This window comes from Xiphophorus couchianus, chromosome 9 (genome assembly GCF_001444195.1).
Source record: "Xiphophorus couchianus chromosome 9, X_couchianus-1.0, whole genome shotgun sequence".
NCBI classification, from domain to species: domain Eukaryota; kingdom Metazoa; phylum Chordata; class Actinopteri; order Cyprinodontiformes; family Poeciliidae; genus Xiphophorus; species Xiphophorus couchianus.
Genome location: NC_040236.1, coordinates 9,954,969 through 9,971,850, shown reverse-complemented (window position 1 = coordinate 9,971,850; position 16,882 = coordinate 9,954,969). Strand labels below are relative to the sequence as shown.

General features: G+C 36.6%; 2 protein-coding genes across 10 annotated transcripts in view; both read left to right on the top strand.

The window, feature by feature from the left end:
- atp13a3 (ATPase 13A3) overlaps positions 1-11,058 on the top strand; it is a 35,518-nt gene extending 24,460 nt beyond the window's left edge. Inside the window, exons 18-34 of one of the 2 annotated variants that reach the window (XM_028027359.1) lie at positions 166-183; positions 454-607; positions 841-961; positions 1,112-1,236; positions 1,392-1,552; positions 1,877-2,005; positions 2,124-2,203; positions 2,350-2,392; positions 2,482-2,591; positions 3,452-3,548; positions 3,641-3,713; positions 3,801-3,978; positions 4,079-4,257; positions 4,343-4,431; positions 4,737-4,817; positions 5,571-5,663; positions 7,001-11,058. In XM_028027359.1, the coding sequence (XP_027883160.1) occupies positions 166-183; positions 454-607; positions 841-961; positions 1,112-1,236; positions 1,392-1,552; positions 1,877-2,005; positions 2,124-2,203; positions 2,350-2,392; positions 2,482-2,591; positions 3,452-3,548; positions 3,641-3,713; positions 3,801-3,978; positions 4,079-4,257; positions 4,343-4,431; positions 4,737-4,817; positions 5,571-5,663; positions 7,001-7,195 (1,926 nt within the window). In that variant the 3' untranslated portion in view covers positions 7,196-11,058. The remainder of the gene's footprint in view (positions 1-165; positions 184-453; positions 608-840; positions 962-1,111; positions 1,237-1,391; positions 1,553-1,876; positions 2,006-2,123; positions 2,204-2,349; positions 2,393-2,481; positions 2,592-3,451; positions 3,549-3,640; positions 3,714-3,800; positions 3,979-4,078; positions 4,258-4,342; positions 4,432-4,736; positions 4,818-5,570; positions 5,664-7,000) is intronic. The other variant, XM_028027360.1, reaches the window with a different exon arrangement.
- Positions 11,059-13,337: 2,279 nt separating this feature from the next.
- Positions 13,338-16,882, top strand: part of opa1 (OPA1 mitochondrial dynamin like GTPase) — a 31,851-nt gene continuing 28,306 nt past the window's right edge. For 4 of the 8 annotated variants that reach the window (XM_028027936.1, XM_028027932.1, XM_028027931.1 and 1 more), the window contains exons 1-5: positions 13,338-13,541; positions 15,131-15,455; positions 15,610-15,706; positions 15,832-15,939; positions 16,827-16,877. In XM_028027936.1, coding sequence (XP_027883737.1) covers positions 13,513-13,541; positions 15,131-15,455; positions 15,610-15,706; positions 15,832-15,939; positions 16,827-16,877 — 610 coding nt within the window. In that variant the 5' untranslated portion in view covers positions 13,338-13,512. The remainder of the gene's footprint in view (positions 13,542-15,130; positions 15,456-15,609; positions 15,707-15,831; positions 15,940-16,826; positions 16,878-16,882) is intronic. The other 4 variants (XM_028027935.1, XM_028027934.1, XM_028027937.1 and 1 more) reach the window with 2 other exon arrangements.

The following is a 16,882-nucleotide window of genomic DNA, read 5'->3' as shown; positions in this document are numbered from 1 at the left end:
AGTTACAGAAACTTAACACTTCAACAGCTGAGCCAAGTCAGTTATGTATCAATAACTTACTGAATAGAGAATATCTCAGAAAATGTGTCCAAATTTGTAAAGTTATCCATAACTTTACAAATTTGACTTTGAAATTTATTTTCTCTTGTTTTTTTGTTTTTATAGGAACTCGCTGAGCTTTCAGTAAGTAGTGTCTACATATTTTTGAAATGTTTGATCACTATATATAATAATTTTCCTCTGGATTAAAGTGATGCTTCAGGGTTATTTAAATAATTGAAATTTGAGGCTTTTCTCTTGTTCAGGTTTTGTAGTTTTTTTTAAACACCCGGCCTAAAAACAATAACTGACCATTAATATCTTAAAACATACATAAAACTGTGTAAATGTCCTCTACTCATAATTACTAAATAAATCAGATACTCTTCTGTATGTGTATGTAATTGTCTGCAGTCATTATACGAGATCGGTATCGTGCGGCAGTTTCCTTTTTCCTCGGCTCTTCAGAGGATGAGCGTTGTGTCTCGTACTCTGGGGGAGAAGTGTATGGATGCCTTCATGAAGGGAGCACCAGAGGTGGTGGCCAGTCTCTGCAAGAGAGAGACGGGTGAGGTGACCAACATGAGTTTCTGCTTAGGAGTCGAATTAAATCATGAAGCTGTAAAAATAACTCAGTTCCCACAAAAAGACACACTTGAAATGATTTTGACAACTCTTTGTATATTTGTTTTTATACAACTTCTGTAAATTTTATAATGTTCGCAGCGTTGCAATAAAATATTGCTGTAGAATGAGATGCTTTTCCTTTGAATTCACTGTCTAACCAAACATTTTTCCCAGTTCCGGAAAACTTTGCAGAGGTTTTGGAGGATTACACTAAGCAGGGATTCAGAGTGATCGCTCTGGCTCATCGGCGACTCGGATCAAAACTCAACTGGCACAAAGTCCAAAACGTCAACAGGTAGTTAAAAACATTATGCAACTTGTGAAGGATTTAAGATAAGACGCTCTATAAATGCATCAAAAAGTTTAAGTGTTTGACGCAACAAAGTTTATTATGTATTTATTTAGATATTTTGTTGTATAATTTTTGTTGTTGTTTTGCTACCAGGGATTACATAGAGGCAAACATGGAGTTTCTGGGACTCATCATCATGCAGAACAAACTGAAGGCTGAAACTCCAGGAGTGCTGCAAGACCTCTATCGAGCAAACATTCGAACCGTCATGGTTACTGGTGAGAGCAGAAAAAAAATCTTCAAATATTACAAAAAACACATGATCAATATAAAACTAGCTCAAGTCTTTGGTTTTGCCTAAATATCTGCTTGATAATATGAAGAACACATCTCGAGTTTTGTGAATTTTTTTTCTTTTTCTTCCACTTTCCAGGTGACAACATGTTGACGGCAGTCTCTGTGGCCCGTGACTGTGGAATGATCCCTGCTGGGGACACGGTCATCATTGCTGATGCCCTTCCTCCTCATGATGGACACGCTGCCAAAATCACATGGAGATACGCTGACAGGCCCAGCAGAACCACACGACTCCAAGTAAAGAAAATAAAGACTCTCCACTGAGCTCAAGTCTACAGCTCCATCTTCTCAAATTAAAACTCTGTAAAAATGGCTTTTTAGTTGTGTGCAGTAGTTATTGAAATGAAAATAATTGAGGGGAAATTAATTACCATCTTGGATTTTTAATTAGAGCTACTTTTATTGCATGTGGTGACATTATGCCTCTTATTTCCCAAAACTTTGTCATTAGCAGAAAATTTTAGTCAGGGTTTATGTAAGTGGAGGGTTACATGTAGCTTTTTTCCAGTATCTCTAAAATGTATCTGTTGTAACTAAGCCACACTTGGTGACTTTCAACAGGAAATTAACATCAGCCTGGAGGATGAAGGTCATGCTGGGGAGCCCAAAACACAACCACTCTACCACTTTGCAATGAATGGAAAATCATTCGCTATAATCGCCGAGCATTTCCCAGACATGCTTCAGAAGGTACGACAAATCTTCTACTAAACTGGAAATCCTGTGTGTATTTATTGAAACAGACGCAGGAATGTTGAAACCGATCCCAACGTTTCATGAACGTTGAGCCTTGTGTTATTGTTTGCAGCTTGTGCTGCACGGGACAGTGTTTGCCAGAATGGCGCCGGACCAGAAAACCCAGCTTGTCGAGACACTACAGGGAGTAGAGTGAGTCTTAAAGTTTTACACTGAATTATGACAACACAGGCGCAAGAATCTGGATTAAATGAGCAAATTTCTTTAGATAAAATCATGGTGTTAGATCTTTTACATCAACTTTTTGATACTAACCAGTGACTATCATTTGCTGCCAGCTACTTTGTGGGAATGTGTGGAGATGGTGCAAATGACTGTGGGGTATGTAATACTGTCTATTTATAACAGCAACTTGGTGCAGCCCTACCTGTAATTCAACACGTTTAAGCAGTTTTTCTCTTCAACAAAAGGCGCTGAAGAGGGCACATAGTGGGATCTCTCTGTCAGAGCTGGAGGCCTCAGTGGCTTCCCCCTTCACCTCCAGGACCCCCAACATCTCCTGCGTCCCGAGCCTGATCAGGTTTCTGTTTGTTCCCTTTTACAGTGCCTCGTGGCTCGTCATTTCTCAGCATGCACATTCTAACTACAACCTCTAATATATTTTATTGCAAAAGTTTCCTAGTACTGTGTAACTGAAAGAAGAGGATGAATGATTTTGCTGATTAAAAGAAAAAGTAGGGCATACTTTTTACTGTGATACCTCTGGATGAAGCCCATTGGAACCAGCTGCATTCAGAAGGCATATAAATATTAAATGGAGCCCACTTATGTTGCTGCAGAGATCTACTGCTAAACATTAAGTCCTGCGTACACCACTAGTGTAGTTTTCATGAGATGTTGGAAAGAGGAAAATCATTGTGCAAAGCAGAGGGCTGCAACCCGAAGCTCCAGATTCACAGGTGTCTCTTAGGAGCTTCCACAATGACTTTTCATATCTTTATCTAATTTTTTTTTTAAACAACTAATGTTTTTTAAGAATAGATATAATAACATGCAGGTTTAGCATTTTCTAAATGAGAGCAAAGCTTGTAAAATTAAATATTACAAGAAAATATTGCAAAAAAAAAACTTCATTTCATCCTGAACCCACTATCTAAACTGTGAAACATAGTGATGGTAGCATCATGCTTTGAGCTGCTTTTGTTCACCACTCCAAAACTGAACAAACCCAAAAATACTTCTTTGCAGTATTTTAGCAACATGTATTTAGTAATTACATGAAAGCCCACAATACAATCTTCTGATGTTTCTTTATTCCTCTATTGAAGAATTTTCTCTTAATTCAGTGATATCATTAAATACTGCTCTGTGGGAAGTGAAGCATTTTTTTCTTTCTCATTATGTATTTTATAGATGGAAATTGTTTGTTTGTCTTAACAGGGAGGGACGCGCTGCTCTGATCACCTCCTTCTGTGTGTTCAAGTTTATGGCTCTCTACAGCATCATCCAGTACATAAGCGTCACTCTCCTCTACTCAGTAAGTAGTGTGGCTGCCTCACTTATAAAACAACGGTGAAAACCAGGAGAAATTTAAAATATTTACCAATCCATGTTCGTTCTGTGTCTTAGGTATCAAGTAACCTTGGAGATTTCCAGTTCCTCTTTATTGACATTGCTATCATCCTCCTAATTGTTTTCACCAGTAAGTTTTGGAAAATTATTGCAGAAAAAGCTCGACTTTTCCTTAAAAACATAAACTTTGTAATTAATATTTCTCCTGTCTCTTCAGTGAGTTTGAACCCAGCTTGGAAAGAACTGGTGTCACGTCGTCCCCCATCAGGACTAATCTCAGGGCCTCTGCTGTTCTCTGTGCTGACCCAAATCCTCATCTGCTTGGGGTTCCAGATCATTACGTTTCTTTGGGTCCAAAAGCAGCCATGGTTCGAGCGTTGGACTCCTGCTACAAAGTAAGTGTCCAGCATAGAGCGGCTCATCAGGGATAATGCTACATTGCTCCTGTCAGCAGTTTCTAATGACACTGTTTGATATATTTCTGTCCACTCCCAGCGTCTGCAATCACTCGAATCACCTGAACGTGTCCGGAGTCAACACAACAGAAGTGGATGATCACAACATCCAAAACTTTGAGAACACCAGTCTCTTCTACGTCTCCTCCTTCCAGTATCTCATTGTCGCCATCGTTTTCTCCAAAGGCAAACCCTTCAGGCAGCCGAGCTACAAGAACTGTGAGGCCCGGTCTTCTCAGTGCTGCCTTGCTGTAATATTTAGCATTTAGATATTCTAATGGATGACTGACTGTCTTTTCAACAGGGCCTTTTGTTCTATCTGCTGTGAGTTTGTATTTCTTTCTGCTGTTCATCATGTTTCATCCTGTTGAAGGCATTGATGAGTTTCTAGAGGTAAGTGAAGATAAATATCAGATACTCAGTTCTGGTACAGACTGCTTTAGCAAGCCAACTTTTATTTTCTCTTCATACTTTATACACACTGCATTTATTCCCATATTAATTAAATGTAATCAAATTAAAGATGCTTTTTTCAGTGTGAGAATTTTCTACTTCAATAAAATATTTATTTTAAAGTCTTTTTAAAACTCTCTTTAAGGGGTCCAGTCATATTTGTGTGTAGTCGCATGCGTAGTTTGAACTGTTAACTTTTCTGCACATAAATATTTTCATCAGTTTATTATTTTTGTTCCATACAGATTGTTTGTGTCCCTTTTGAATGGAGGCTAAAGGTTTTCCTGATAATCGTAGTCAATGCTGCTGTGTCTGTTTTGGTGGAGGTAAGGTACACACACACGCCCACACACACACCCACATGGTAACAGTTGCAGTTGTAGATGTTTTTGCCATGTTCAGTTTTCATTTTTTCATGCAATGTGCTCATCTTTGTCTTATGCAACTTTACAGCTGGATCAATCTTTTGTTGTGATGAGAAAATGTTTTTATAAATGGAAAATTGTCCCTTTGACTGTTTTTGATAAATGTGGTTATTTTTAGACCATACATTTTTTTTCCTCAGGATTTTACATATGTTTAGAGTAAAGTTTCAATCATTGGCAGAGGCTTTTTAGAAATAGAATAAAGTTTAGTCAGTGATCAGTAGTTTATGCTAACCTGCCTTGAGCAGAATCAGCTTCTCTCCTTCCATTTAGATGGCTGCCCTCAAAACACGCACTGCTTAGCAAGCATCTCAGATTTCCCCGCCTCTGAGCTACCAGTGCAAATTCTACTGATCTTTGAAGCGAATTAACTAATAAAGCTTAATTGATTTTGCATAATCAGATGTTTTCAGTTTCTCTAACACTGAAGAATCGCTATATATATACTTCCTTCTCACATAATTTTTTTTATTCCAAACTTAATTACTGTCTCGCAGCCTTTGGAGAATTCATCTTCGCAAATACATGATTTCTTAAAGCTCTGTTGCCAGATCAGCTTGAAGACCTTTGTGCCAAAATAAAAGCAGGAGCAGTGGGGAGTCAAATTTGCCTCTCTTTAATTCTTACCCTGCCCAATGCGCTGTTATTCCTTAGACCTTCATCCTTGACATCATCTTATGGAAGCTTGTGCTCAGCAGAGACAAACAGGCCAACTATGGCGTCACCCCTGCCGCCCCGACACCACAGGTTGGGAAAATCTGACACCTTCTTCTCTAGCCCTTTCTTGTTGCTCATGTGTGGTGTTTCCCCTTTCTGTCCTATCTCCTTCTTTGTCACAAAGCGCATCTTTCTGATGTAACTGCTACCTGAGACATGTATGAGAGCAACCCCGATGTTATTACCTCCTTGTGGACGGTCTGTCTAGGAAATATTACACAAGTTCAGTCAAAAAGTGCAAATATTGCACTATTTTTCCTAGCTTCTATACAAACTGAGAGGATGCAGGAGTTTGAACTCCTAGCATTGTATGCAGATGTACACATTGCAGAGAAAACTTATTGGATGCAGACTTGTTTATTTTTATTACAGCCTTGTTTTCTCAAATAAATAGTAACAGTCCTATGTAGAATAAAACAATAGGTTTGCGATGATTTGCAATAGACAACAGTTTTATTGACAAAATGTTGACAGAATAACAAACTTTTTAAATTGTCTTCCAAAAATTGAAAGATTTGGGGAATGTTTGAAGGGCTTTACCCAGAGGCCAATAAGGATACGATTGGTCAGACGTGATTTGACATCTTATAGTATCTGTGGTTGCAGAGGAAACTTTGTACTGCATTAAAATTCATGTTCAATGTCAACATTTTAAAAGTTTTTAGCCAAACATGGATTTAAATTCTGTTCATATAGTTGCATTCTTTTTTTATTATTTAACTTCCAAACTTTTTGTGAGAAAGGCTGTTTTATATTTAAATAATCTTAATTTGTTGCCAGACTTGAGTATTTTTCCATGCTTGCTACTGTCCTTCCCTTTTGCTGTGCTGCCAGCTTCTTGTTTGAAGATCTAAAGCTTGTTTGCTGCACCTATCCTAGTTTTTCTTAGATTCCAACCAAGCATGTCAGTCACCACTATCAGTGTATGACCTCAGAAATGTCATGATTTAAAAACAAACAAGAAACCCTGACCCTTTATTTGTCATTATAGAGCTAGCAAAAATACTCTTTGTTTGTATCTTTAAAGTGTGTCTTTGTGGCCATCTTTAAAGATCTTTGTTCAGTCTCCATGAGCTTGTTTTAAGGAGTTCGCTCAGCCTTTTCAACTGTTGACAACCAGTTCCTTAAAGTTAACTTCATGCTAAATTTTGGTTTGAAAAACATGCATGTATGGATTTTATCTGTTTATCACAGAACTGGATCCCTGAGTTTGATGTTTGGCATGCAATAAATGTAGCAAGCTACAAACACGTGATCCACATATTTTTAGATCAAGTCAACATGCATTAATGCCCTTTTCTTTTTCTTCTTTTTTTCCTTTTAATGCATCTATTTTATTTTTTTTTTTACAACCTGGGGATTTTTAGGGGGTGATTGACATGCAGGCATACAAGTGTCTGTTCAGGTTGTGTCCACGCAAGACGACGCCCAAAGCTCGATACAGGCATCTTGCCCAGGAACTGACTTTGGACCCAGACTGGCCCCCAAAGCCGACCACCACCACAGAGGCCAAGCCCCGCCCTGAAAACGGCTCTGTCTATGATATCATAACCCACTCCTAGCATCGCCACGCTCCCAAACACTATGGGGTCCCCAGCTCTCTAACAGGAAACTTGCATATGAGGAGTACTAAGGGAAGTGCCCATTCTCATTCTCTCCATCGCCTTCACTCTTCATGCAAAAACTCCGAAATTCCTCACAAATACCAAAACAAGTACCTTCATAACTTTCAAACTACTCCTGCTTTCTCCATCACACTCCATATTGATGCTCTCGGGTCTTATTATTATTTGACATTTCTGTAAAAACATTATTGCTCTTTTACTCATACGCCATTCCTTATGTCTGTTTATAAAAGCAGAGTAGCATTCAACAATGACTTGCACTCAAAGTGAAAGTTGTTCAGTGACACCTTGTGGTGCAGGTTAAACATCCTGTCAGTTTGAGGAAAACCATGTGAAAGGTCACTTCAGAAATGTGTATTCACTCGCAAATATAAAACATGTTTCATAAGATTGTTATAAACGTCGGGTTCTATTTTACACCTTAATAACCAATGCGTGATTGACAGAAGCTGTGAAAATCTTTAAAAGTACAAATAAACTCTGAGTGAAGCTGGGCAGCGTAGGATTGACGACATTTTGCTTTAGGAGCGAGGCTTTCAGATTTACCCTTTTCTGAATAAAAATATTGATTTTATAAAAAGGTTGTAGTTGAAATGTTTGGAGGATAGAAGAAAAGAAATGCACTTTAAAAAAGATTAAGTTAATGGATGAAAATATTGATTGACTTGATATAAAATGGTTCATCTCTTTTTAGAAGATGTACTAAAGTAATTTGATTATTATGGGCTCTGATTACTGCTGTGTAACAGTCATCAACAACTACTATATTAAAAATTAGGAATTATTTTATTTGGCTGAATATTTCCTTTTGTGCAAGTGTGCATCTTGGCAGTATGTCTTATACGGTCTGAATGCCCGTTTATTTCTCATTACGTATTGACACATTTAAATATATTAGTCATTTGTAGGGAGCACAGCAGAATTATGCCCACAAAGAACGTGTGAAATGGAAATGGGGATTGTGGCTTTATTTGGTTCTTATAGGGCCCTCAGTGGTGAGGGAATGCATTGTTAAATTGGAAATAAATTATTCAAATATGTCACCATTCATGGGCAAATAAACACTTTCTAACAGTAGAGGATTAATTGTTCAGAAATGGTATTACCACAAAGAAATAATCAACCAAATGCAAATTTCCTTAATTTTTCTCTTGTTCTTTTCACTATTAGAACTTCCATTCTGAAGCTCCACTTGTTGGCTCTTAAGTATAGTGTGTACACCAATTGAAAAAAGCTCCAATTTGAGTTTCAGACTAGACATAGAGAGCCCATTTAGCCTAAAATTGGCTGACTATGATCACCTGCTAACTCAATGCAGCCCTAAAATACATGTCTATTCAAAAATACATACTAACTAATTTATGCATTAGCTTAGGGACATGAAAAAGAAAAAGTACTATTACATTATAGCAAGTGATTTGTTTGTGCAGAATGATCTCCTTCTAGATCAGCATAAAGCCTGTACTCTTTAGCTATTTACAAGAATAGATTTTTTTTCTGTCTTTAAAAGGCACAGTGCATAGATTTGGAAAGGTTTTAAAATGGCATGACTTGTTTGAGGAAAGAAAATAGTTTGAACTGACGAAGCTGATTTATGAACTGAATACTTGTTCTCAAATGCCTACTAATTTTGTGTGAGCACAAAGTTAATTTAAATCCCTTGAAGAATGAAAAAATGCTTTTTGTTTTAAGAAAATTACCTACTCTCTAAACTGAACAACGTTAGCTTTAACAATTGCAGATAAATAACAGGATTGACTTTGTGTGACTTTTTCCTTAGATTTCTCTAAAAACAGTTTCAAACTGTTTGAGTGTTTCGGCTCATTCTTGTGGCACTGTAATTGTTAATGTTTATTTGTAGGAGTTTAATTCTGAGCAATGAAAACATGGGAGTAAAAGAGTTTTTATTTATTCTATGTCCATATCGGCCACCTTCTGTCCATAATATTGAATAATTGATCAAGAAATGTCAAATTTAACACAAACTGTTATAGTTTTGGGATTTTGGAAGCATCTTTAAACCAACAGCCGAATCCTTGTCAACTCTGACAGCGATAACATTAATCTTTGTCATTTCTTACACTTTTAATGCTAAAATGTTGACTTTGTGTGCTTCTGACAGAATAACAGTTTACCCTTTAACTAAACCTTTATGAAAAGCATGGCTGGTTCAACATTTCCTCCATCAGTTTAGTATGCAGTGATCTCTTTGCAGACTGAACTGGTGCCTGCTTGGTGGTGAAAACGCTCTTCAGCATTCAGAGACCTGCATGAAGCCAGCTGCCTGTGGGTCACCTGACGGTTCTGATGCTACGCATTTGACTTCAAGCATGTGGCATAACTATAGGAATTAAGAAACATTTAACATCTTACATTGTATATTAGAGGCGTAAATAATAATGCAAAAGTCCCAGAAACAGCATGCATCTGGTTGGTTATTGTAAACTGTTAACCAAAAGCATGAGACTAGATGACGTAAAGCTTCCTGCATCTTTGGATACGTTCCTGAAATCAGAAGTACGGATTTTTTTAAGCAACATTTCTTCCTGTGGAAGATTGATTACAGTTGAAATTAGTGAATAGGGTAAAGAATTGTGCATCTTTTCTGTGTGCTGCCCCTGTTTTTTTCTTCTCTCCTAAAAAATTATTTATGAATGATGAAGCCTGATTAAATGGCTCCCTCCATGTCCATCACATATCCTCCATGCATAGAGTTAAGGGCTATATGTTGGGTTCAGTGCTCTTTATTCAACATGTAAAATAAAAAAACAGCAGTAAGAGCTTAAATGTGAGCATTTTTGTGATTAGAATGCATATTTATATTTGATTTTGAAATAGTTTAAAATAAAAATGGATTTGCTGCCACAATGACATGTTCAAATAAGCAGATTACTCATGCCCAATACTTTTGTTTAATCTATATAGAGTATTTATTGTGACCAGATATTGGCCACTAACATTTCTAAGAGTGCTCCATGATTTAGAAAATTCATTATTTTTCTAAGACTGAATGTAGTTGAGAACAAAATGTAATGCAATGCAAAACCACAATTACTGAATTTTATTTCCAAAGATATTTCTTCATATGTTTACTGGTTGCTTAAATTTAAAAAAGAGTGAATGAGAGAGAAGAAAAGTTAGATTTTTAACCAGTGGTCAGGTGTGTCAAATGAGATTTGAAGGAGCACATCAAGTAGACATTTAGTGGTTAAAATAATACAAGGTTTTGTTTGTGTATATATGGGTGTACATTTCTCTTGTCTGTGGAAGAGTTTAAAGATTTAATTATAAAGATATATGGATTTTGAATTATAAAAGGGCTGGTGTGTTTTATTTTTTGCTTTATTTTCTACTTTTTGGTACTGTCACAATCAGTTGTCAGTCTTTGATTTTTTTTCTGGACTGTTTTGTGTTTTAACTCGTGTAACGTAACCATACTGTCTGTGTTCTCTAATTGGGTATCTTGGGCATTTACTTCAGTCTGGTGACAACACTTGGATAAACAAATTACAGCCAATGTCTGTTTTCGAGGTCTAGATTAAATAAATCAAACCTGAATAATTCGATCCTGCAGGTTCCAAAAGTCTGGACAGATTTTTGTCTAGTTTCCCCTTTTCTTTATCTTGAAGTTTTCTAACTATTAAAAAGGAAAAAGCTAACCGGAAGGGATTTCAACCCGCTTCATATTTTTAGTTTAATCATCCAAGGTGTGTCTTAACATTTTCTCTGAGCTATTAAAAAAAAACGCATTATTTTGCTTCCATGTGAAATGTAGCTGGCAAATAAAATGTCCATTGCTGTTTATCATCTTGTTGCATCACACTGCTGCTAGGAGCAAAATGATTCACTCATCTGTATCATATCTGCACCATTTATTTAGAAAAGAGATAAATTTGTAAATGCTACTTTCGCATTTTTCTACTGTGTAGTTTTTCTTTTTAATTCAACGAACCTTCCAACAGAGACTTCTGAGCACCTTCACCATAGAGTTCATATTAAAATAATGTTAAAACATGTTTTCTCCTGGCATTCGCATAGGGTCTAGGTGTGGATGACACCTAGAATTTAGTGCATTAGTGTTATTTAGTCCATTTAGTGTTAGAAATAAATAAATTGGACTTAATGCTTCACCCAGAAAAATGCTGTTAATTGTATCTTTTTAACCAGTCTACCTGCAACTTAGTTCATAGTTTTTTTTCTGTGCTCATTATTTTCAGCTCCCTCACCTCCTCACCTGGGATATATGTATTTTTTTTATTGTCAGTGATGTATAATATTTTGACAATTTTCTATTTTATAATTTATTTGTATTTATTTTGATTTTTTTTTTCCTCCGAAGATTGTGTTATAGATTAATGTTGATTTGTTTTTCTTTACAATAAATGTTCCATAAGCAACTTCTTTTGGTCTAAGTTTTTCCATCAACTTTTAATGTAGTGTATTTATGAGATAGTTGTGCAGAAATATATATTTTTTGTATATGGCAATGTATATATACTGCTCAAAAAAATAAAGGGAACACTTTAAGTGTTAAACACCTGTTTAAGTGTTCCCTTTATTTTTTTGAGCAGTGTATAAATTTCTAGCTCACAAGTGTCAGCTTGACCAGTTTTAAATACAATTAGCCTCAAGAAACTGACAGTTGGGAGAAAAGAAAAAAAAACCTACCCCACAACTGGTCCTGTACTGTTTTATATCAGGGAGGGGGGAAAAGATTATTCAACGTTATTGGCAGATAAAGTGTTGTTGATGACAAGTTGCAACGAGCCAGTAGTACTTCATTGGAAAAAAATAAATAAATGAAGGAAAGCATCAATAGCTGCGTCGGTGGAATTATCCTTTTGTTGGGGGAATATGCCGATGTTTTCATTATCTGTAAGCAGAAATCACAACAGAAATAAAAGCATGAAATAGTAGTCTGTTTAATAATCTAAAGTGTTTCCCTCAGTGAGTTGAGTTACTGAAATGAACTTTTCAATAATTCTAATTTGAGACACATCTGTACATCCTCCAGAAACTGAACTCCACAGCAGCATAACTGGTTCAGGATCCTTCACCAATCTTTCTGTATCCTAATCAAAATAGAAAGGTTTAGGCTTATTCTTGAAAATAGACTCAGAAAAACCACAGATTTATTGAATGAGTATAAAGGAAATGTCAGCCATATAATTTATGAAACTTAGGCCAGCGGCAGCCAAGAGTCAGATCAATCACACCTATCTTGGTCTTAACATTAAAAGAGCCCCACATTTTTTTCACCAATTAATATTTTTTTCAGATACAAGTTTGCTATTGATAAGCAAGACTTTCATCACCAAATATACTGTTGGATAAGTTGGTTTCTGTAACAGAGGTCTTACTTTATGCAATAAGTGTCAACTTCTTCCTATAACTTGCATCACCATTGCAAGTTAATGGTGATGGAATTAACTTGCAACCACCAACACATTTTCATGACAGATTTGTGCTTCTGTTAGTTCTTAGCCTTCCCTGCAATGTAGATTGTCCTTAACAATCTGAAGTGCACCTGTTTATTCAAATTACCACCAACAGTTGTGTTATCAGTTTTCACATTTAAATGTCCAGTTTCAGAAAAGTGTTTAGCCCTTGCAAGTTTAACCAGTGCTTTGGTTTGCACAGAAGTTATCCTTGCATCAGAAGTTTTGACATTAAAACCCATATAGTTTTAACAAACTTTAAATAACCAATTAACTTCATAGTTAATTACCTGGAAGCTTCATAGAGGCTTCCAGGTAATATCACTAAAAGTAATTTTATTCCAGTAATTTAATTCAAAAAGTGAAACCTGTATAAAATCATTACATACTACGATGTAGGTATTTTAAGCATTTCAGAATTTTTACTTCAATGACAAAGATGAGAGTTGTGTATGAGGAGAACTCTTTGGAGATGTATATTGAATTCAAGTGATTTTTTTCCCTCGACAGGTCGGAATGAAAGTCAGAGTTCTTTTTTTCAGAGGCCCTTATGTTCTTCAATTTGTTACAGCTTTTCTCAGATAAACACCTTCATACACCGGAACTATAGGACTATGGTGTCTGTCAGTGCACATTTGGAGGTAGTACCACTCACCGGAAGTGGAACTGTCACACTGCTTGTGTCCTTGTTAGCTAACGGGCTTGTGAGTTGCCATTAGAGGCAGGCAAATGTGTCCTGATTGGAAAGATGTATTGAGCTGTGACGGGAGATAAAATCTGACAGAGAGCTACGTTCACCTGTTTGTTAGCAGCACCATGTTGCGTGTCGGGAGCTCAGCTGCCTGGTGAGTCCAGTTTTACTGAAAGTAACGGTAGCACAAGCTAGCTTGGGTGAAATGAAGCGGAGGGGGTCCTGTGACAGCTGATGACATTATAGTTAGCTCTGTTTTGAGACTGGTAACTAATGTCCTGGTTTAAATAGATGTAAGCCTGAAATCCCACGGATTTTCCGGCTGTGTATTATGCTAAATGTGCTTTAAACCGAATTTCCACCTGGTTCTGTTGGTGCTGAGTTTATTTAACTGCTAGCCGACTGTAAGCAGCTAACCCGAGTGGTTGGTGAGTGTATTTCTGTTTAATCTGACTTTAATAACCTACTGTTACTTCATACTAAACTGACCTGTTCATGGACCTATTCAGTATACGCTAGTATACTGAATTCTGTATACTAGAACAGAATTGTAAGAATTTGAGATGTGCTGTACGAATACAGTATCAACAAATCAACTATGAAGCTACCTATAACTACACTTTAACTATAATAATGTAATGTAGAAAACCTCTTACTGGGAGAATATGCAAAATTTAACTAAAAATAAGAACCAACTATTAATGTCTAAATGATTTTATGCAATGCACAGAAATAAGTACTGCGACATTCTGTTAGGACACCCAGGCACCAGACACGTTTGTTTTTAACAAAAAGCAAAACCAACAGCATTATTGGGGTTGAATATGGCAGCCGGTAAGGAATAAATCAGCCAACACCAAACTCCTCTGACAGTAAAACAATGTAGCAGCATTAATGAACACATAATAATAATCAGTAACAGTTTTTCACTTTTTCTTTACTAAGAAATATTTGTGATAATTTGGGAATCGATGTGCCTAATGGATATACAGTAGAATTTTAAGATAACAAATTAATATTGTAAATAACAAAAAAATAAATTAGTTGGACAATAATAATACCACAACAAAGCTTTAAAAGTGGTGTGATATTCCAAAATTTTGTTTGTTTGCCTTACTCTTGGTCATAGCTATGTGAAGCACAAATGTGGTGCAATTTTTATAAACAAAAAAAGGTTCGAATCTACATGGAACCTCTGATCCAAAACACTGTCATCTACAGTTTATAATTACAAGTGACCCAAATTTATTACTTCCAACATGTCTCATATCTTGAACATTATTGTGCTTTGCTGCCTGCAAATGACCACCCCTTAGCTATGAGTCAGTGGATTCCAGTGCTAGAAGAGAGAGCTTTGACTGTGCAAGATCCTGTTCTCATTTACACTTCATCATCTTCCTCACTCCAGTTTCAGAATATGATGACAAGGATTGACTTGGCAATCATGGGCCTATATGTTGCTGCATCTTGCATTATTTTTACTGTTGTAACAATTGTCAACTTAGTTGTTAGATTTTTTTGCACTGCAGACTTATACACAAAGTGTACAACTTGTAAATAGTAAATGTGGTTGTGAGTATAAGTCCTCTTCTGTTGTTTATTAAGGAGATAAATCAGAAGTTGTCTTTACAGTTCTTGCAGGTGGTCATAATAAAAGTTCCAAAATTATAGAATCATAAAATGGAAACAAACACCGCTTGTTTCTTTTTTAGTTTTTATTGCCATATTCCTCTGTTATTTCAGCGTGGCTTGTAGGAGCCTCATCTCAAACAATATGGGGGTGAAATTCCGGATCCCACTGCAGAAGCTTCATCCTCTGTCTCGTGCCATTCACCATCGTTACTCTGGAAACAATAACCCTCACCGGACTCCTCATCGCACAGCAGCGCGATATTTTACCTCCATGTCCCGGTTGCCCATGCGACCTTTGAAGCCCCCTCCGGGGTCTGGTGGTCACAGGCACCAACAGCAGCGCAACTTCTGGGTGGCCCGCCTGGCAGCCCGGCTGCTGAGGCTCCGATACATCCTGCTGGGAACAGCAGTTGGAGGAGGTTACACAGCTAAGAAGGTCAGTGCTAATTATTATCACTATGTTGTGTCAAAGTTCATTCTGTGGACAATGAAGCAAAAATCCTTCATTATTGGTTTTAATTTGGTGAACTGATGCATATTTGTAAACACACAACAGGTCATTTAAATAAAAAGTCTCTTTTAATTCTTAGACCTATGAAGAGTGGAAAGACATGCTGCCTGATTTCAGTGAGTACAACTGGGTCATCCCTGACTTTGTGTGGGAACTGAGTGAACATATTGATCTTGGTAAGTTTCATTTTTTTATCAGTAATCTTTGTTATTAAAATTGTAAATGGATCAATTTATTTTACGTTGTTATCCTTTAATCACATGTCAGATTTTCATACCTCACCAACATTTTTGCATTTAAGATAAACTGGCAAAAGCGTTACCAGAGATGGAAGAAGTCGCTAAACTTCTGCCTGACTTTGAGAAGATTGGAGAGAACTTCACTTTCCTTAAAGGCCTTCTTTCCTCTGGTGAGTAAACTGAACATTAGCTGGATGCTCTAAAATAAGAAAATAAATGCCACATATGGGATGAATTTGAATTTCCAGAGGAAGGTTGCTGTCTATATTTTGGTTGATATTTTAATTTAATGTTTGATTTATCACCTAGCTTTGGGTGCCTTCAAAGGAATATCTTGATCTACATTCAGTATTACAAACATGTTATTCGGCCTGCTTCCTGAATAACTTTCTCTCTGCTGTTTTTCTTACTAGAGTCCGTGTTTATGTACTGCTGCTTTGTTTGACAGACTGACATGAAATCAAATAGTTCACTATTCATTCTCTCCCTATGTTGAATTTTCTTTTGCGTCACTGCATGTTTGTAGTGTTGCAAAGTTTTCTTTGTCATTAAACTCCAGACTTCTTGTTTCAAATGCTTTTGCTCGAATTTACTGAGTCACTGAAAAACATAAGGGAGTAGTTTTGATGTTTTTGCGAAGACTTTAATTTTGATGCATTTTTCAGAATGGGGAAATAAAAATATATTCTTGACCAACTAATTACTGATCTGAGCCATTTAAGAAGAATATTATGTAATTGATTGGTGCTTCTTTAATATCCACTGATCAATCTTTCCACAGACTTTTGTGAGTTCACAAATACTTTGAATAACATACTTTTTTGTAGTAAACAAAAAAAAAGGTCAGTCAGAGATCAGGTCCAGTTCAGGATTTAACTCTTTTATCGGTTTCTTAAGTGACTTTTTCAACTAAAGCTTCTGCTCAGCCACAGCTTTTCATTATTCATCATTATTGTGCTGAATTCCTGGTTTGACAGGAATTCTGCGTGTCTGCTTCATGATTTACATCTCGTGTTCTTCGTTTCTCCTCTTCTCCTGTCCTCCAAATTCTTCACAGGTGTGAGTTTGGGTAGTGAAGTCAAAGGAGCCTCTGGCCTGCATCTGTTAGGTGTG